This window comes from Argiope bruennichi, chromosome 9 (genome assembly GCF_947563725.1).
Source record: "Argiope bruennichi chromosome 9, qqArgBrue1.1, whole genome shotgun sequence".
Classification (NCBI taxonomy): domain Eukaryota; kingdom Metazoa; phylum Arthropoda; class Arachnida; order Araneae; family Araneidae; genus Argiope; species Argiope bruennichi.
In genome coordinates, this window is record NC_079159.1 from 107,380,447 (window position 1) to 107,403,749 (window position 23,303).

A 23,303-nucleotide genomic window follows, 5' to 3' on the forward strand; every position below is an offset into this window, starting at 1 on the left:
TCGGAGAATGTTTCTTATGCTCTTGTTTTGCACTGCGAATAGCCTCAAGTGTAGTTGCCCTGTCAATTAATTCTTCAACAGTATTCGTATTTTGAGTAGCTAATGCAATTTGCCATTTTTCCTAGGTAATATCACCTATGATCATAGAAATACGGTCCGGTTGGTGAATGGTGAAGGAAGCGTTTTCCAAAAGAGCGTCTTTTGAATAAATATAATCTACTAAACTTTCATTATGCCTCAACTTTCGTTCACTTTGGTGAGCCAAAAATTCTTGCATTGTAATAAGCATTTTAAATCTTGAGGCGAGAGCATTTTTCCAAGTAATCCAGTCATTAAAATTTTTTCTTGTTGTTAATTGCCAATTTTTTGCAGATCCTGAGAGGCGTGAAATAGCATTAGTTAATTTTAATTCGTCAGACCAGTTAGCTAAAGTTGAAATTCTTTCAACTTCCTTTAACCATTCAAGTGCATTTTCAATTATATCATCTTTAAATATTTGGATTGAATTTGCTGTGTCATCTGTAGATGTGATTTGAATCACATTTGGATTTACTTGTCTTTCTAAAAATTGTTGTTGCGTTTCCATTCATGTAGAAAGAATAGCTGCGATATTCGGATCTATTTGAGAAGGCGGAGGCATAGGAAGTGGTGATTGTGTAGAAGAATTACTTAAACGTTCTACTTGTTTTCGCAGAGATTCAATCTCTGTCAATAAATGTGCTTTATCAGAAATTGTCTCCTCAACGTTATTAAGATACTGCACTCGAAGAACATTTATATCTTCCAAAGTTCCTTCAGTATTTCTTTTTTATTAGCCTCTACAATACGCAAAAATAGTTCATTCTTATTTCCAGTTAGCAAAAGATTTCTGAAACGTAATTCTTTTTTCAGTTGAACTATCGTTAAAGTTTGTAGCGGTTGCGAGTCTAAAGAATTAAAAATGATAGCATCGTTTGTTGACGTTTTTTTTTTAAATTTCTGCTCATTGTTCTTGACGAAAGAAATAAATTAGCGAAGATTGCTTGGCGAAGTTCTTGTTTAAAAAGCAAGCAATAAATTTTGCAAACAGAATAATATTTTTGAAGGTAATGCGAAATGAATATTCAACATTCGTTAGAATACTCGCACTGATTTGTTGAAGGTTTTATCACATGTAAAATGAAAGTATATTGATTTTCTCATAAACTTCACTTACTATGCGTGGGCATTTTTTGAAATACGTTCAGGCAGAAACAATCTTGGCGATATTATCATTCCTTAGCGAGGATTGTGAAAGTTCCAAAGAAGGCTTAACGAGTGCGATGTTTTTTTATAAAATATTATTTGAAATTCGCTTTGCAAGTCCATTAGATTCAGGCTGCGCTATATAAGGCTGATTTATAATCAGCCTCTTGAAATTTAAATGTTAAGAAAGAGTTATTAATTAGAAAAATAAAAATATATTATTGTGGTAAAGCATCTGCGTAGGTTACAACCGTGGCGGACATCGACAACCAAACATCTGTTGCCAACATTCGTTTTCACAAGTTAACATAAGCTAAACGATTACAATTCTTTCATCGATACACAAAGTGAACCTTGCAACAGGAACTAGAACTGATTTTCTTATGAATGGAACTTTGAAAATATATGCTTTAAATGAACATTTTTCTCAATTGCAGTATTCATAAGGATTTAAAACTAATTACAAATTAACCCAAATGCCATATCATATTCTATGGACTGAATAGGACAGTTGTTTGGATTGAATGATCACAATATTCCTATTCCTCAGAGCTCTTAGGCAGCTCTTCCATTAACCATGCTCGATTCTATGCACTGAAGGGGGCATATAGATGGATGAGATTTTCTCCGATAACAACATTGCTCAAATCCTTCCTCACTTCAACTTTTCTGTTCGGAACAATATATTTCTAAGATATTCTCATTTTTTTTCTAGAATTAAGTTTTCTCCGTAGATCCTTTGTATTAACTTTGAAAAAATTATAGATTGTTAGAAAAACTGTTTTACTTTTCTATATTTTATTGCTTATTAAACATATGTTTGTTTTCCTCTGACGTTATTTGCTTCTGTTTCTGACTTTGCATTGTTATCACTCTAAATATTATTAGACACCTTCTTGGCTTATTAGGTTTGTTGGAGATGTCACATTAAATATCTAAAAAAATATAGAAATTTTGGTGGATCTGCTCTGCATAACATAACGCCCATTAAATATGTTTACATACAATATTTAAGCATGAAATTGAATAAGTTTCATTATATGATTTATTTAATGAATAGCCTTTTCTGTATTCTCTTTGTTGCATGCAAGAAAATTTCTAACACGTTCAAATTTTATGTGCTTTGATAACTTCAATTTAAACAGTATGCTTTCTTTTTCGGTACTGTGATCACAATCTGTTGTTGCATTTATATTGCGCAGATACTAAACAAGATTTCCCTTTCTTATGTTTTAAATAGAATAAATTCCAAAGTATAATTTAAATAACTGAAATAATGAAAACGATTTGGAATTTTTCGCGGCAATGTAATCCTTCTTTGAAATAATACAAAATATATTTTTAAAAACATTAATCAATTTATTGAAAACAAGTATGGAAGTTAAATTATTATACTTGAAAGGATAATTTTTAAATTTTAAAAAGATGTAAAAATTAATTTTGCTCATGAATGTTTCTGTAGTTTTTAGTCGAGTTTGGTGGACATTAGTGCTACATAATTTGAAAATTATGAATTGCCCCAGAAACCTTTTTAATGTGGTTTCAAGTTTTCTTAACGACAGAAAAATCTTTTTAACTTTAGGCGATCAAATTTTTAATAGAGATTATTCAACTGGATGCCCTCAGGGTTCTAATTCTGGATCTCTTTATTGGCTTCTAGTAGCTAATGAAGCACTGCAAATTAATTTTGGAGAATATACTAAAATAACTACATACAAAAAAATTAGGGCATTAAAAAAATTAGATTGTTGGAATGAAGGCTCTAAGGTCACTTTTGCGCATGAAAAAACGAAGCTGGTTCCTTTTGAGTAAAAAAGTGCGTTATAACCCCCTCCATATTGTTTTTATAAAGGGAAATTAATGAAGATTACAAGAAATATGAAAATTCTTGGGATTATTGTTGATGACAGATGAAATTGTATGGCCCATATAAATCATATGGGAAGCAAGATGACTAAAATTTTAAATAGACTTACAATTACCAAATACAATAGAGGAATATCAGGAAAACCTGTCCAAATTTTATACAAAAGAGCCCTGGAAAGATTTTAGTATATGCAGTTTCAGCCTGGAGAAAGGGCACTAATAGACAGAATCAAAAGATCAATAGCGTATAATGTAAAACACTGTTCGCAATAACGGGGGCTTTACTTACAACATCTACAGCAGCTCTACAAATAATTAGTGGACTTGAACCAGTAGATCTGATATATGATATTGAAACCGCTTGGTATTGGATAAAAAATCCCCATAAAGATATCAATATTTTTGGCCAAATAATTGAGGGCTCTAATATTATTAGTTATGAAAATAGACGGGTTCACCCCAGTAAGATTGAAAAGATAAGTGGGATGTTTCTGCAGTAAGAACTCTGCATTCCATCTACACAGATGGTTCGAGCATGAATGAACAAGTCGGTGCAGCTTTGTGTGTTTTTGAGGGCGAAGATAAAATTGAAGAGTAGTGTATTAAAGGCTCTTCAAAAATTTAACCCAAAAAATAATTCACTAGAAGATGTTAAAAGTCTGGTAGATGGAAATATCTCCTCACATTGGTTAAAGCCTGCATTGGCATCAAAGGTAAGGAACGAGTTGATATGTCTGCCAAAGCTGCTTCACTTAAACCTGCAATAGACTATCACCTTGGAGAATCTGAAAGAACAATCAAAACTTGTCGATGCATGGCAATTAAGATGGGAAAATAATGAAAAAGACCGCTTTACTTTCAGTATCTTTTCTCAGGTAAAAAGAAATAGATGTATTGACAATGAATAATTAGCACAATTAATTACAAACCATGGACTTTTCCCGCATTATCTTAAAAAATTCAGTTTGAGAAATATTAAAATTAAATTAAATTTATTAAACCTCAACTGAATATTTCCCAAATTCTATTAAACAATTAAATGGATTTAGAAGCTCAAACTATATAATTTTCATTATGATGAAGAAAATGCAAGATTTTCCAAATTGAATAATAATTTGTCCTAGTTTGTCAAGCATACATTTCTAGTAATACAATTTACGAAAGGGGAGTATTCTGAAACAATATTTTTTAATCATAATTTAATCAAACTTTTTTCATATCATGATGCATCGCAATAAATTTTATTCCAAATCTTATAGAGAAAGGATAAAAATGAAGCAAATGCGAGAAATAAAAAAGTAATGATAGTAAATGCAAGAAAATAAAATTAAATTAAAAAATTAATCAGTGTTCTTTATTTAAAAAATAAACAATTTTTATTTTCTTTTATCTTTGATAAAAATGCTATAAAACCGATTCCATGAATAAGTAGTTCATAGAATAGATTATTTTCCAATATATATTGGGGTTACATTGCAGCGCATAATTTGAGAAAACATTAAAAAAAATTGAAATTAAACAAATATTTCACATAGTTTTATTTTGAAATAAAGCATTTTTATTTTTATCTTTAGTGTTATTAAGTATTGAGAGTCTAAAAATACCAAGTACGCAATTTTACCTGGAATTTCAAAGTTTCGAAAACATATTTGTATTTCTTTTCCTTTTCATTCGAAACTTGGCATTCATCGCATATCAACCATAGAAAAAAGATTTCTAAATTAATAAGCAGAATCTAATATTTCAATTAGAATGTCAATTCCTTTAAACTTTCTCATCATTCCTGCTAATTTGATAAATGCATAAAATTTTTATTTTTCAACCAAAATGAAAGAATAAAAAACTCTTTTTGTCTTACTGAAGAAGACAATAGTCTTTTGAAAGCATTATATTATCAGTGAGAAGTTTACTAATAATTTTTAAGAGTAAATTGAAGAGATAAAAAAATAGCCCCAAAACCAATTCAGAGCTAACAAGTGTGTGGATTTGCCTATTTGAAGGGAGTGACAGGAGTCCATGAACTCAAGGTTCTTAACCTCCTCGATACAGATTACTTAGTGACAACAGTTCCTAAAAGAGACAAAATTTAATGAAGCTAAAACGATTCGTTCTTAACGAGAAAAAAAAATATTTACCAAATATTTTGCCAAACGTGCATAACACCAAGTTCTGTTACTGATTTTTATTTTTCTATTACCACTGAAACCCGATAGGATTTAAAGCCAATAAGAAACACGGTACTTAATGCTGCCATCGATTCATTTTTTTTTTTTTTTTTACTTCCGCTATACAATTTTCTGAAACTTTTTTTTTCACGACTGGGAGTCTTCAAAAAAGAAATTCTTGTTTCGCGACGTCGTTTTTTTCAATAACTCATATTTTTTTTATCCACCTAGAGATTGATTCTGAGATAGTGCGAAGCTGTTCTATACTTCGGCACCGGATTGTGTGTAGTAGTGCCTCTGTGTTGCTTGTAAAGCTGTAGCCACAGATGAAAGATGGTGTGTCAAAAATATATTTCTGAATGTAACTGTAGGATTCTTTACCGGGTTTCTTACCTTTGGGTAGGATTCGAGATTTTCTTCACTTTTTTTTTCTTTTAGAAAGGAATGTAACAAAAAAAAATAGAGAGAGAATGCCAGTGCTTCCTCGTTGGAACTTGATCTGCACAAAGTTAATAAATCTGTGATGTGAAATAAATTATTAATGCTTGTTAGTAAGGCTCATGCAGAAATTTATTTTTATCCGTATGTGCATGCTTTCAAATTTCGAATATGTTTTGCTGTTCAGTTTCAAAGAGAAATAAAATACATGATTTCAGAAATATAGGAAATTCATATTATTATGGAAAAATCCAAAATTCCCAATCCTTGGGTTTCCTGGTTCAGTGGTTAATCTACTCAATAGCGAATAAATACGCTTTATTCTTCCCAAAAATACAATATTGAAACGCAAATACACCGTCGGAGTCTACCTATGAACAGTAGCACACAAGCAATAAGTCATATAAATAAGCTAATAATAACGGCAATGAAACAAAACATTCAGTGAAATTTCAACCCTTCTCTCTACTCAACTCTTTGAAAAACATTTATACTTAGAAGCGATATAAATTTAGTATTTCTGATAAATGCACACATTTTCATTTATAAATTATTAGTTTTTTATGCTAAATGAATCTCAAAGGGAACATAGATAAGATAGTCAATAATTGAATCAAATTGTACCTTCTTGTTACTCAATCCCAATTGAATTTACATGAATAAATTAAGCAACCAACTTTTCACACAATTTGCCATTTTACGGCATATTATTAATTTTTTAAAATAAGAAAAATTCTCCTGATTCTCTATCTATAGAATATAATAAATAAAGCAAGTGTAATAGAATTAATAATTTTCTCTTTGAGCGAAAAAGAATAATTGTGCTTAATACTATAGATTGTTCTTAGAATGGATTTTTTTTTTATTTAACTATACGGGCTAGTAAGTAAATAGATTGCCAAAAAATAATTTTGCCACAGTTGAGAAGAAGAATAAACAAACAGCCAAAAATTTAAGTCTTCAATATTGCCACGTTCCACACACGATCGGTTATGTCATTTTGAAAGCTATTTTTCTATTATTGGATGCGGACCGCTATCCAACCAATATGAAACACACTTCTTTTTGTTGCCATCCACCAAAGAGAAAAAAGAATATTTTTTTCCTTCTGGTGGTCTCACATATATTTTGTTCCTACTTTGTTATTTTTCTGCTAGATAAAAAAAAGTCAATTAATATTAATTAATATCAATTAATATAATTAAGTCAATAAATATGTTTGCCAAAAAGTGAAGAAATTTAGCATTATAATCCCTGGTTTAATCTATCATATTTAGTAAAATACTTTTGATATTGTAACATATTAAACGAAAGTGAGTTGCTCAATAGTATGGAATACTCAAAATCATGCACTATTATTAACTAGTTTTATAAGTCTAGGCATTAAAATCATCAAATGCTGATTCAAATAAAAAGCAAAACTACGGTCTTTTGATTCATATTTTCTTTGAAGAAAATACAAAGAAATAATGTAGGAAATAAAGTATCATATATTAATAAATGCAATTTGTGAAAACGTGAATTCGAGGAATGAAAGATTACTTTGGTGGGAGAAAATTATTAATTTTTGAATAATATTTTGTTTTTTTATTAAAAAGAAAGGCTGGTGCAGCTGAAATATTTCCCAATTAAATGAACGTTTATTGTTCAAGTCCATTTATTTAAAATAAAACTCTTATTTTTTTAATCAGCATTGTAAACACTATTGGATTATAAACTTAGATTATCTGGTACCACAAAATACAAAAAAATATCTATTAATATTTACCAATAATTTTAAATTTATTGAAATGGAAACCTTTAAATATCTCGCAATAACAAAAAATGGACTTTGCCCCATTTTCAAAATAAACGGCTCATATATTATAGCGACAAACAAAGTAAGGCATTTAAAAAGAGTGTGATTATACGACATAATATGTGTAATACTGATTGGAAAATCAGATTAGAAAATAATCAAAATAAAAAATCTACTTTTAAGGACACTAATAACGCTCCGGCGAGGTCATAATAAATTTTATCGCCCACTCTTCAATAATGGCCTATATCCCTTTCTCCGTTCAAACAACAGTACTGAAATGAAATCAACTGTTTTCTCCTAACGATAAGCGTAATTCATTGAGACCTTTTGTTATGATTGATCCCCAATTGGATTAGTTTTCCTTTCTATTTCACTATATAAGTAACCATAAAAACTGCTCCGTGAAATTAAATCTGCCACAATTTATAAAAGAAACAACTATCAACTCATGATCTTATATTCCGATAATGTTAGGTTCCACATAGATCAAATATATACCATTTTGAAAGCCGTTGATAGTCATTTTTCTACAACTGGACACAGAAGGCTTTGCAACCAATACGAAACGCACTATTAGCTGCTGCCATCCGTTTGAAATGAAAGAAAATGAATCTTTTATTCTCTCAATTGCATTTTTTGTAGCGTTATTTGTTTCAGCAGGATGTAAAGATTCGAAGAGTATTTGTCTTGTTGCGTTCTCAATCTCTCATTTTTTTTTTTAAAAAAATTCTCCTTTCGATAGATTTGGAGATATCCCACAGTTCGTTCATTCCTTTCTACCAGTTTTTTTTGTGTGTATCCCTTTGGAGCTTTAAAAATATATTCCTAGATAAAGGATTACATGTTGAAACTGCATTCATTTTGAGTGCAATAGGAACTTTAGCAGGAATATGATACTTTTTAATTGCATTTGAAAATATCACTTTAATTATGTCAAGACGAATTTTAACTAAAAATGTTCAGATTTAAATTCAATGAGACTAGACTGATATTTTGAATGAGAGAAAACTCACATTTCTTCTATAATTATATCGAAGCTGAAAGAACATTTAATGTTTAAACATCAATTTATTAAAATTCATTAAGATTACATGATATGAAAATAAAGATTTACAATTATAAAGATTTCTATTCATAAAAAATTCCTATTTAAGTGAATGATTCAGTTATTTTACATTATAAATATGCCAAAGTTTCATATAGTTAAAAAAATTCAGTTTATTTTTCAAACATTAAAGGATTAAACAAATATTTACATATTCAATTTAATCGTCTCATAATTTTACTGGCAGTCTCAGTTAAGAAGAGCAGTTACCATTTTAAGAACAAACCTTTATTGTAAATATTTTTTAATCGACAGCATTCTAACTCCTTTAAGGAAAAATTAGTTTTAACTTTACTAATCGGATTGATTTATTAAAATACAAAACCAATACAGAAAGAAGAAATTTCTCATATCCAAAAGAGTGTTAAAAATAATCATTATTTACCAAGCAATAATTGTGATTCGTTTAAATATTAAAAGCAACTTTAAAATGATAATCAAATAAAAGAAATGAAAACGAATAGTCTCCATTCAGAGCTCATATCTGTACGAATGCTATTTATAAAAATTATAGGAACTGAATTTGCATACAATTCATTTAGGTGTAAACCTGCGGAAATCTTGCTTTAAAAACGTTGAAACTTGATAGAAGAACAGCGCATAGCATTGTAGGATATTCGTAAATTCAAAAGATGAAACGAATATTGAATTAATACCATTTTTATTCATTTTAAAAATAGTTAATCATTTTTTTTTCTTATGTTAATCATTTCTCAGTAGAATCTAGATTATATTTACAATAAATTTATGAATAAAATGTACGAAGAAAATACAAGACGGAATATATTTAAATGGCAAGGATAAAAGAATTTTAATCAGAGCATTGATTATTTTTTTAATGAATACTTGTTTCTCAGTTTATGAGTACTTCAATATGGTTAAAAATTTATCATGGATAAAAAAGCCCGAAAAAACTTTTAGAGCGGCTAATAAATGCAACATTTTCAAGAAATCGTTAATTATAAAGAATTAATTCTCAACAATTGCTTATTAGATAAATCTCAGACCCACTTTGGCAAAAATACGTTTTAATGAGGAATACGTTTTATTCAACTGAAGTAAATGTGAAGAGAAACAGCGAAGCTACATCAAATTAAAACAACTGAAAAGAAGCCTTTAAGCACGGCATTCACGGAATAGTTAAAATTAGATAAAAAAGAATATACCCTCTTCAGAAAAAAAAAAAACCTCTTTAGCGCAATTATTAATTAATTTGGATATGTAATTTTCCTATGTGAACTAATGATTATTTAATTATTCTTCTTTAGGTTTAAAAAATAACTTTTTCCATTTGAGGGACAAATGTCGAAAGAGATTGCAATCAAATTTTTTGAGTAACTCTATTATTACTTTGCACAGAATTGTCTAAATGTAATCATTCTTAATGCATTGATGATTTCGCTTTACAAATGAATCAAAAATTGGATTTCATTAACTTAAATGATTTTGAAAACTTTTATATGTAGGGTGGTTATAATGATAGTTCTATTTTGAAATGTTCATAACCAGAAAATTTCTGGACCAAATGTTACCAAACTGAGTAATAGTTTAAAAATAGTCATGGGAATTTCTTTTACGCCAAAGAAGAAAGCGCCATTTCACCCCAGTAATATTGTTAAGCAAAATATCAAATGAAAATATCGGTTTAAAATGTGTTTAATCGTTTCTGAAAGCAAGTTCAACCTTATTGCTGCATTCTGAACAGCTCTTAGCATATGAGGAAAAATGTTATTCACATGTGGGTGTATCGCCTCTTTTAAATCCTCCAAATTGTTTGGATTATTACCATAAATAGTGCTTTTGAGATAACACACATTGAACATACTTTGTAACTCGTATCAGGAACGACTAAACACATTTTAAACCGATGTCTTCATATGCTATTTTTCTTAACAATATTACATAGGGAACCTTTCTCCCCTGGTGGTGAGTTTTTAAATTTTTCTTTGACAGAAAAGAAATTTCCATAACCTTTGAATTATTACCAAGTTTGATACTATTTGATGCAGTAATTTTCCCTTTTATGACCATTTCAAAGTGGAACTTTAATTATAACCACCCTGTATTGTAATTGCGGGACTAAAAGGTATTAGGGCAAAATATTATTAAGGAATCAAATCAATATCCACCTGTGGAAGTGCAGTGGGAAAATTCAATATGCTGAATAACGGATAAAAACACTTGGTTTTACCAAAAAAACTCAAACACACAGTAACAAAACACTGTCGAAACGTATTCAAGAACGACACTTGTAGTAAACAATAGCACACAAGCAGAAAATCGTTATTAAACAACCTGAGACAGCAGAAGCGTTTAGGGAATAGTGGCTTTAATCTCCAAGGAGAGATTTCACACAACTACTCAAACCTCTTGGTTCGATTGATTCGTTTACTAACTGGTTACTGACTGACTGTGTCTCTCGGATTTTCATAGCCTCTGTGACAGGTCATCGGATGCTTTAGAGAACAGCTACGACTAATTCTAAGTGAGCTATCTCCAAAATTCCCAATAGTTTTGTCACCAAGTTTCCAAATGTTACCAGAGCTAGGGAGCGCCAACTCAGCATCTATTTAGCCTTCGTTCGAGCTTTCTATAAAGATTGGCTATGACGCCATGAAATCTCTGTCCTTCCAACATTTCTAAATTTTTACAGTTTAAAAATACAAGTGAAGAACACGAGTCAAGATGAGTAGTATCAAAAACTCGATGTTGTTCGCACAGAGGACATAAGGAAGAGTCACAAATTCCAGGCCAATACATGTATGCGTCTAAGAATCAAGATCTGTGGTAAGGAGGGAAAGTGCCAGAGCTGCAATTGTAGGAAAATCTGGTATCAACTCTGTATCCTCAAGCAGTGAGGCCAATGGCTTGCCGGCAGAGTCACACAGTGCTCTCTGCTTTATTCTGGAGGCATATCTACTTTTTATCAGGAGTTTCACTGAATGAAATGAGAGGCTTTTCAAAGATCTCTGGAGGACTCTTGCATCCCTTTTAGCCTAAAAATCTACAGTGTCGTCCGCAGAATTACTCAGATCTTACAGATTCGGAACGATATGAATATGTCGCCAGTTAACGATTTAAGAAAGGTAAAAATCTTGAAAAGCGTTGTATTACTCTTTTAGAATCATAATTACTGTTAAAGCTGAAAAAATACGTTATTATTAATTTCGCGGATGTCTCTTTGGAATAATCAAAACACGACAAAGTTTTTGGGGCCTTATACATTCACCAAGTCAGTAGATTAGGGTTTACTAATTTATTTCAAATTAATATTGTTACGAATCTGTAATGCTGCTTCCCAGCATAGTTGGTTCCACCATTCGAAAGAATGTTTTACAGTCATCTGTATTGGACGGAGTCCGGTGTCGCGTCGGAGGTTCCAGGGCTTGGCGACAAACTTGGTGCCATGGGAACGAATTTGGCGACTTTGGCGCCAAAATAGATTATACCCGAAACATCGAGAATTTTCCCGATCTGTCCAGTAGGAATCGAGATACGCCTCGAACGTTCCTGATTGGTTGAGAGGTTTCTAGCCCCACCTCCTGAGACTTATAAAACGAAGCAGCCGCAGTTGCCAGAGTAGTCGTAGTCGGAAGCGACGGTGAAGAACGGGTCTTCCAGAGATTAGCAGAGCAACGACGGAGTCAAGCTAGTGCTGAACTAAGCTGTGCGCTACTGTCTGCAGTAGTGTCTTGTTGTATGCTGCTATGTATGCTGTTGTATGCTGCACGTCTCGGCTGAAGATAATCGTCTTCTATGTTGTATATAGTTGTCGTCTTTGTGCTGTCCCGTGTTTCTTCGTGTAAATAAACGTCGTGGGTTTTTTTTCTACTGTCACCTGCTGATTGAGCGTTCTTCACACCATATAACTTCCACTATCCAAACGAACCCCGGAAATTTCGTAACATTTGGTGTCAGAAGTGGGGTAGTGGTTAATAGTGTATGGTGCTGACGAGATCCCAAGCAAAAATGGCTGATAGCGGTAATGGTGAGTTACTGTTTCTGTTGTCTGAGATGAAAAAATCTATGGATGAGATAGATGAAGCAAAGACGAGATGAGTTGAAGCAAGGAGAAGAAATAATTTTGCAACAAATGAAAGCCTTCACGGAAGGAATGAAAACCGGATATGAAGACATGAAGAGTGAATTGAAGAAAGGCCTTTCGTCGATGAAAGAAGCTTTAAAGTATCAAGTTAATAAAATCAAAGACGTCCAAGTGATCACAGAAGAAATTGAAGGAAACAGCCATAGCCAAGTGGAAGAAGAAAAGGCTGAAGATTGAATGCAGATCGGTGTCACCGAAAAGGAGCTTAGCCATCCGGAGGATGAACCGAAGTTCAATAAGGAGAAGCACGAACAGGGAAACTGTCGAATAATTGTGGAACAGAAACAGTCTTCTCCGAATGAGTCTCCTGAAGTGGAACCGAAAGTGCAGGCGCTTGAGGATGGAGAAGATGGGCTTTCTTCGGACAGGTCTGTTGGTGGCGACCCGTGCTCCATGCCTATGGATGCAGGAGTTAATGCGACCCTGTTTGGATTGGATTCGTCAAAAAGATTAAAGGGACTACCTCTCTGCAAGCCTCTTGGTATCTCCTTGCATAGTGACACGGAAGAAGACTACGTGGCTGGAATCGCTGACCCTGTGGTCACGGTCTCAATTTCCTTCAAGAATTCAACTTTGCTATATTCCCTCGGAAGCTTTGGCGATGGAGGCGAATACCTGGCTTTCGAGTGGACTTCAGAAGGCACTGTTGATATACGACTGGTTCGATGGAAGAAGTTTAAAGTGACCAACCGACCAGCCTGGCAAGAATTCATTCCGGAGGCATCTACTACAATCCAGCGTTTCGCTCAATGGGACACATTGCATTTTAAGAAGAGAAATCAAGTCTGGGTGTACCATCCGAAACGACGAAGAGGTCCGTGTCAAAAGCATTGAGAAGGTTCGGATGGATCGTTAGTCGCCGCCAAATTAGTGAATGATGCCATCTTCGAAAGTGTGGAAGTCGCCAAAAGCATCAACATCATCACATCATTCGGAAGCCTACGCCAGCTGTTAGACTGAAGTGGGACTGCCCGGGACATGCAGTCCTTACGAAGGGGACAATGTTACGAATCTGTAATGCTGATTCACAGCATAGTTGGTTCCCCCCATTCGAAAGAATGTTTTACAGTCATCTGTATTGGATGGAGTCCGGTGTCGCGTCGGAGGTTCCAGAGCTTGGCGACAAACTTGGCGACCATTTGGCGACTTGGCAATGAATTTGGCGAGTTTGGCGCCAAAATAGATTATACCCGAAGCATCGAGAATTTTCTCGATCCGTAGGAACCAAGATACGCCTCGAATGTTCCTGATTGGTTGACAGGTTTCTAGCCCTGCCTCCTGAGACATATAAAAGGAGGCAGCCGCAGCTGCCAGAGTAGTCGTAGTCGGAAGCGACGGTGAAGAGTAGTCGGAATCGACGGTGGAGAGTAGTCGGAATCGAAGGTGAAGAACGGGTCTTTCATGGATTAGCAGAGACACGACGGAATCAAGCTAGTGCTGAACTAAGCTGTGCGCTACTGTCTGCAGTAAAGTCTTGTTGTATGCTGCACGTCTCGACTGAAGATAATCGTCTTCTATGCTGTATATAGTTGTCGTCTTTGTGCTATCCTGTGCGTCTTCGTGTAAATAAACGTCGTTGGTTTTTTTTCTACTGCCGCCTGCTGATTGAGCGTTCTTCACACTGTATAACTTCCATTATCGAAACTAACCCCGGAAATTTCGTAACAATATATTTTTGCATTGAATAATGTAATATTTTAATTTTTTGAGATTCTTATAAATACATTTTTAAAAAAATAACGACGTCCAATGAACATGTATATTTCTATTAAACCTATTAAAATGCGTTATTTGCCTTAAGAAACAAGCGATTATAAAAGTAACATTATAATAAATGTCCTTATAATGTAAAATTAAAATGAACTTCTTGTTATTATTTTTAAAAAAAGTTAAATCACGATTTATTTCTCAAAATTGAAGTTATTTTGTCCATAAAGAATAAGAAAGAAGTCTGATTATTATAAATCATTTATTCTACTTAAGAAAGATGACCTTGAGACAATTTCAAGGCATGATTGAATGCGAGGGAAACATTAAGCTAAAGAGTTGAAGAAAGAAGGAAAGAACGTAGAATTCACAATTTTTTAAATTGTTAGCCACTTAGATATATATTATACTTTATAGATATATAATATTTTATACCATTCAATATGCATTTTATAGTTGAGGTTTAGTCACTAAATCTGCGAAGTCTGAATTTTATAACATTCTCTTCTTCCTATTGAATAATTTTCTGATGAAATGTTAATAAATATAGATTTGTTTAATTTTAGCATTTTTAATTTTATTATGACTGAAATATGTAGCACATTCAACGTTTCACACAAAATTAGTTTAGATAATAAATTAATTTTATTTAATGCATTTTAAACCATAAGAATTTCTGCACAATCAATCAACGCAACACATTTTGATTCCATAAAAGAGAGTCCGATGCACTTCTGTTTTCGTCGTTTCCATGAATCTGGAGTTTTGATTGCAGTTGTCAATAGCGATATGTCAGTGTGTATCTATAGTTGGCGTCGGAGTATACAATAAGACTGCAATCACGTACATTCGAAGAAACCATTTTATAAATATTAGTACTGAAAATGTAACAAACAATTTTTAACAAATGATAAAACAAATCATTTTTTTTAAATTGAGATATAATTTCTCATTAAATGAAATCTATCAGGTCGACTTTGTCTCCTAAAAATAAGCAGGTCATTAAGAATTGGTAGGGAAACTTTTGCATCCATTCATTCCCCCATATATGAATCTGAAACAGTTTGGGAACTATGTCTTTTTTAAAAAGTAGATTTGCAAAACCTATTGCCAAATTTTCAAATTTCAAACTTATTAAGGTACGTCGTTTTATAAGATGACACTTAAATTTGATTAAAAATTCCCAATCCTCCACCATTTGATTAAAAATTTACATCCACAATTTTACTTACCACATTCAATTCTATATAACTTTAGTTTGAATTTAAACAATATATTACTTAAATTATTTTTGTTCTTACCAAAAAGTATGCAATTATCCATCTAAATGAGTAAAACTGAATCATCTTTTTAATTTATAAAATAATTAAAATAATTTTTAGATACCAATCTGAAATCAATTGGACTTATGAAATGGGATGAGTTTGAAGCAATGAGTTAAATCCATCAATAGATTGTTTGGAAAAGATGTTCATTTTGTTCCGAATAATCCGGGATCCGTCTTATAATTTTTCTCTTTGAGGCTTTTATATAAATATATTGATTTTACATCTAACTATAAACTTCCATCCTAATTTTACACAAAAATTATAAAAATAATTTGACACCTGAGAAGTTTACTTCAAAGCCGAAAATATTAGCAAAGTTACAATTAAATGTATGTTACTATGTTGAAACATTTAATATTTAAATTTTTATAGCGTTTAACTGAAAATAATCGTGACATGAACAGAATATAATCGTGACATGAACAGAATATAATCGTAATCGTGATTTCCCAGTTTGGTGGATAATAGAAAACGTCTGTTCTCAACTTTCTCGGTATTTCGATCATTTTCTTCGGATTGACATTTTAAAAAAATCTTAAAAGTTGTAAATGGCAAAATGTTATCGAATTATTTCAGAATTTCGATCTTATAAAACGACAAGAAGATATTCTTCTCATAATGAAATTTGAAAATACTCGCAAAATTGTTTTCTCTAGTAAAGACAAATTATTTTTGTTTTCATCAGGAATGTGTTTTGCGCCACTATACTCCACTAAATCGAATCAAATCAAATCAAATCTTTGAGCCTTAATTCATAGAGCAGAACGATTGAGCTTATTAGTCCTGTCCTTGCTTTAGGTTCGAAATTTGCTTGAAAAATGTGTCAAGATGCTTTTCTGTCACTAGCATTATCTGTAAGAGATAAGAATTTGGTTTTTGGTTCACTGGTATATTATGGTTGACAATTGTTTTGTGTTGCAATAATTGAAAGTAGGAAATACGTAGTATCAAGTAATACAATTACATGTGTGTGTTGTTGGGACTTATGGCTCTTAACAAAACTACTGACTGTTATCTGTCAGTCGAGTCTGTCTGTTATATGTCAATTAAGCGGAGTGAACGCCTCTTGTTTTTTCAGTAGCACCAACTAGGACTAAGAGTACAACTTAGCAATTTCATGAGTGTCATATTCGCTTGCACAATCCCTTTTTATAGTGGGGGGGGGTGACAACTTCCCACAGTTCACAGATAGAACACATAAGAACATCCATGCCCGAACCGGGGTGCTAGATAACGGGTGCCCCTATGCCAGGACAACGGCATACGATTACACATTCGCTGTTACTGGATTATTTTATTAGCTGTTATATGTGTGGTAAAATGAAGTAAATATAATGCTTTTTGACATTTAAATTATATTCTAATATTTACAATATATTTATAGAGTCTTTGAGAAACATTTATATTTACTAAGAGTGCTACTGGTGTGAGATTACTTATTAGAACTAAGAAGCCGAACGATAAATTATCTGCGCCATCTAATCTCACAAAAACACTAATTAATGGTGTAGACTCCTTTTTTTTGCTACAATATTTTTTGCCTGGTTTCCATATGACGGGTCTTCAACTTCTTCATTTTCAATAAGTTCTCAGCATTTTGTTTTGTCAATCAGAATTATCTTCAAATCTACTATCCATCGATTATAATTAAGAGCGTTCAATCTACAAAAATAATTCTTCGGATATCTAATTCTACGAATATCTAATTCTCCGTTTTTTCCGTTTCTGTTACTTGCAGTCAGAAAGTTTACTAAGAGGCGGCTAAGCGATTGCTGACAGTTATCTATGCAAGGGTCCCTTTGAAAATCTTTGTTGAAGTTTTACTCTACTCTTAATCTTAGTAGGGGATATAAATTCTCAAAGAAAAAAAAGTAAGGCAGATAATGAATATTTAAATTAAATTATTTATTCAATGCAACATCTCTTTATTATTAAAAAATACATATAAAAATTGCTGTGCATAATTGTTTACAAACACACCATACTGCTCTCATACTTTATCAAAATTAAGCAATATATATATATATATACTGGATTCTTAACAAATCTATATGCACTTGGCTTCAACTTTCACATCAGCTAACAATAATTTTACCAAAACTTAAAATGTTCATATACACATTCATTCAAAATTATTTAAAATGAGACATTCATTTATAACAAATAAAAACCGTATGTTTAATTTATAGATATTTAAATTAATCCCAAATTTTACTGATATAAGTCATCGAGTTTATGACAATCGATTTACATTTATGGGGAGTTACAGACCGACAAACAGTGAATACTTGGACAGACTTGGTTCAAAATTAAAGAATCTATATTATAAGTGCTAAAACTATGTACCAAATTTTATTTATTCAACTTTCTATATGTAGATGTTATCTAGGACTGACTGACTTCCAATGACTAGATTTCGTTTAAAATTTGTTAGAAACATACAAATTTAAAATGGTTTATGTAATCAAATTTAACGATAAAAATATAGAAATCGGTTTAAGTTAAACTGTAATAGAGAGAGTGAGAGGAGTATACAAACAATTTGCCAAAAATGGAAGTCACAAGCATAGGAATTCGAAAAAATTTCAAATTTTAATTTTTTTACGAATACAATGATTTTTCTGTTCATCGTATTCGAGAAAAAAAAATAATATAACTTGATCTTATAAAATGTTCGTGTTATATATTTTTTTAATTCTATTTTTAAGGAAATCAAAACTTTAATTAATTTTCATTTAATTCTCTTTTTTTCATTCAAAAAATTTCTTCTCTATAGAAATATATAATCAAACCACGAGAATAACACTAAATTTCGTATCAAAATTTTAAACAATGATTTAAAAGATACTTGTTTAAAATGTTCTGCTGCTGCGACTGTTAAAAAGTTCCTTAATTGTTACAAGGATATTAATAAAGAATTTCAACAATGAAAAATAATACTGCGGTACAATATTGTTGCGATTCCTTCCTTGTTGCTCTGATAATAGAGTTAATATTCGTTTGGTATTCACACATTTAAACAAGCTTTCTATCTGTGATTTCAAAAGGATAATTTAACACATCTGCAATGTCTACTGAAGATTTATATGAGGACCTTGACCCAATACGTGAACCAGAAATAGCATATTTGAGGACCACGCAATTAATGAAAAAACATTTTGGATACAATAACCCCAGAATTCTGGGAGAAGGCTCATTTGGATCCGTGATTCGCTTTAACCATCCAGAAAATGAAGACGGGGTGGCCGTAAAATTGTTGTATTTAAAAGAAGTCAATGAGGGTGAGCGAAAAATTTGGATTAGGTTACACCATGAAAATATTGTACCTCTGCAAAGACTAACCATGTTCCCAACACTCAATATTGCTTGCTTCGAAATGCAGGTCTACCCTTACGACCTGATGAAAGCGGTGACCTCAAATGAATACCTTCAAAACCCAGAGTCCCTTAATCAGCTAAAATTATGGTTACACCAAGTATTATGCGGATTAGACTATTTACACTATAAGGACCTCTGCCACCTAGATATGAAATCCGATAATGTTCTGATATCACGGCGTGCTTCCAAGGCAATGATAGCAGATTTCACATTCCTCAATAGAACGACATCCTGCATAGGAAGGTAAGAAATGTTCATTACAAATATATTAAAATATTAAATTGTTTCAATTCATTTGAAGTGTAGGTCGATTTTTAAATTCAAAATATTTTAATGAGACATTCGTTTTGACATTCACATTACGTTTTATGACAAAATTGTTAGAAAAGAGTTTTGGAATCTATTTATTGATTTTTTTAAATTTAATTAATAAATATTTTTCAAAATTATATGGCCACAGCTCACTCATATGCCCTATTGACACCCCTTTTGTTTCACCAAGAAGTCGCCAATGATGCGTGTTTAGTATTTTATGATTCATGACGAACTTGTTGAGACCTTTTAGAATTAATCATATAACTTACAAAATTCACAAGACTTTTTTTTAAGTAAGTTTTAAACCTGCATTATGATTACCATTAAATAGAATAAGAATGCCGGTTAAGGCAGCCACAAATTACCATTTATCGCCAATTAGGCGTAGACCGTATACTGGAAATGAGCAAAATTTTATTTCTATTATTTTAATTTTTAATTAGTTTTGTAAAGTGAATAATAGCATTTAATTATTGAGTCATCTACATTACCTTTTTTTTTTTAATTTAGCGACGACATCGGCTTGCCTATTATGTATCAGCCACCAGAGGCCTTTCGTGTCCTCAAAAAGGGTGAATCAATAGATGGTCGTGCCTTTGACCTATGGACGTACGGACTTATGTCCTTCGAGGTTCTCAGTAATTTCCATATGGTGCGATCCTTCGCCTGTCGACATCTGGGCGCAGAACTTCGACACGCGTCAATAAGGGGAGCCTTGATGGTAAGCAAATATAATAATTTTCCAACTAATTAAAGTTTTGCACCATTTAATATTCTAGATGATTTTTTTATAGAATGAATAATAGAAGTAACAAATAGAATGAATTCACATTTCAAATGTAAAATTCTGAAAGCGGAATATTCCAAATAATTTTCATATCTGTATGCTTGAAAATTTCGTTTCACAATCTTTAAAATTTAATTTCTATACAAATTATGGAGCCAAATTCTCACTTTCCTCCGAATCAGAAAAATATTTTATCTTAACTTTGAGTTTAATTAAGAGAACTAGAATCCTTGTTTTTTTAAAGATATTTGTTAAGTTTTAATTTTTAAAGTTATATAATAAAAAGAATAAATGCATAATAAAAAATATAATATAAATATAATAAAAAGAAATGTCAGTGTTGGCATTTTATTCCATTTATTTTCCTGAAAAATTTAATGCCATCAAAAACATAACTTGTAAAAAAACCAAGTCTCGCAACTCAGTTCTTCTATCGTAAAAAGTTGTGAGATCCATGTAATACCAAGTAGGTCCATTTATTCAGTCCCTACTTAAGGGTCATTCTGTCTTAATTTATTACGTAATTAGCTAACCTAACAACATCTTATAGTGACCATATCAATATTAAAAATCTTTTATAGTTTAAATAAATAGATTCACTTGGCAATCGCACTAAACAATCTAATTTAATATAATATGTTAATGTAATCTAATTTAATGTAAAGATACATTGTGTTTTCATGCGATGGCCAAGTCAATCTATTTATTTAAACCATAAAAGATTTTTAATATTGATATTGATACTCACGTCAATATTTCGTCTTAACATGAATTTTGCTACTATTTTTATAATTATGTTCTCTTCCAGGCCTGCAGTCATAGAAGTATCGTCTTCATATTTTTTTATGCATTCACGAGCTCATTTTGTTAGGTATCTGGGGAAATTTATGCTATCTACAGCTGTAAGTTTTATTTCGGGATGTGGAAGAGATTTAAGCATTGCAGTATTTAATTGTTGACACATGTTTTTTGTAGATAATAAGCAAACGATATCATCAGGAAGTTTCGAGATGTGTTCAATTATTTCAATTAATCTGTTTTCATTTGAATTGGATTTGAGAGTTATTAATCTAGTCGAGAGTAAGTCGCAGTCTTTTTGTGTAGTCGCACCTAATCTTATTCTATTTAGCATTTCAACAGAGTCAAAATCATATAGCTGTCGCATGTTAATTGTAAGTTCAACGTATATGAACAGTTCAGTCCACAGATTCGGTACACTGAGGGAACCTAATAACTTGTTAGTTTCAGCAGTTGATAGTTTTTCAAAAGGTGACTTTTCTCTTACCGGCGGACGCTGTAAGAGATCTCCGAAAACTACAAGATGTTTTTTTCCAAACTACCCATTCTGATCGTCTCTTGTGTCGAATATTTCAGATAAGCGTAAGTAAATATATGTTAAACATTGGATATCATCGACACTTCGTCTATTATAAACAACACTACTTCTTTCAAATCTGATCTCAGAAGAAGCACTTCATCAGAAAGTTGTTTGTACTTCGGTATTTGCTTGTGTTCTACAGGCAATTGCAATAGTCTATGTATAGTCAATCTATTCTATGTATAGTCAGCTATTCCTGTTGGAGTACTAACTGCCACTTTTTTTGTTTAAATAAGTCTTAACCCAAATTTTCAGAGTTTTTATTAAAAAGCTCTTTCCAGTGCCACCAGTTCCACTCACAAAACAGCGTAAAACGTCAGCTTTATTATCGGTTGTGTCCATTTTATTTGTGATCATATCGAAGACTCTTTTTTGATCGACATTAAGTTTTGCGATCATACTTTGAAGATCAGTTTGCTTTCTTCTACCAGATAGATTTTCTGAAAGTCACCCATTGCGTTTGCAGCTTCCACAGCTTCAAACTGAATTATTTCAAATTACATATTGTTAGAAACCTGTAATTTTGAGATTTAATTAATTTTTCCCAGCGAGAATAGTGTCATCATATGAAAGACCGTTTTACAGTAATCTGTATTGGATGCTGCCGGATGCCGAGCCAGTGATACGAGAGCTTGGTGACAAACTTGGCGACCATTTGGCGACTTGGCGACGAATTTGCTGACAAAATGGATAATGCTCGAAACTTCGAAAAATTTATCGATCCGTCCATTATTACATGGATATTTTAGTTTTTCCTTGATTTATACACTAAACACTAATTGTATTCTAAATTTGAAGCTTCTATGTCTGCTAGAAGTGCCTTATTGTTTTGATGATCTGTCAGTCAGTCAGTGACAAAATTCACAAACTTTGACTAGTTATAACTCTTAAACTACTGGTTCAAATTTAATGAAATTTGACATATACCGTGTTTATATAATGCCTGCTTGGTTACTGAAAATTAAGGCTTCTAGTTTTATCCATAACGAAGTTATAGGGGGTTGGAAATGGCCTGAACTGCTTCGAGAAAAGGATAGTACGGCCGTGCCGCTTGTTTTTGCTCGACTTGCCGTGCCCCCAGATCTGCTTACATTGAAGGGCCAGAAAATTTGGTATAGGATTGGTTATGCAAATAATTGAGCTATGAAACCGATCCGAGTAACGAGATACGGTCAGCAGCATCTATATAGGATTGTAAGTGTCTGTCAAAGTTGTTAGAGAGATGATAAATATCGGGTTATCAAGATTTAAGCGAATTTCAATGAAATGCTATAATCGGCGCACAGAAGATGTGACATATCATATCCGAGTTAGTGATAAATTTTCGATTTTTGCAAACGATCATTTCAAGATTGTACCATGATCGAGAATCTAATCTTCAAATCTTTGACATCGAAGTGTCCGAGAAAAAAATCGTGAAAGAACAGGACCAACGGCAAATCATGTAAATCATTAAACGTAAAATACCAGCAATCCTTCCTCACATTGCCGTGGATTTTAATGCTGGTGCATCAACCAATTTCAATGTGTGAATTTTTCAACGGACCATTATCGATATGGGCTATCGGTCCTGAAAGTCAATTTTTTACGGTTGTTGACTGGAAGCACAAAGCGTTACATCATGTCTTTGTGCACCAAAAATTATATTGAAATGTTGATGACTGGGAACGCATTGCTGACGAATCTCGCATTCTGCTGTATCCAGC

The 23,303-nt window shown here is 32.2% G+C and overlaps 1 protein-coding gene across 1 annotated transcript in view; it reads left to right on the forward strand.

Moving 5' to 3' along the window:
- The first annotated feature begins 18,806 nt into the window (after positions 1-18,806).
- Positions 18,807-23,303, forward strand: part of LOC129985050 (uncharacterized) — a 32,550-nt gene continuing 28,053 nt past the window's right edge. Inside the window, exons 1-2 of the mRNA XM_056094975.1 lie at positions 18,807-19,360; positions 19,943-20,153. Of these exons, the coding sequence (XP_055950950.1) occupies positions 18,807-19,360; positions 19,943-20,153 (765 nt within the window). The remainder of the gene's footprint in view (positions 19,361-19,942; positions 20,154-23,303) is intronic.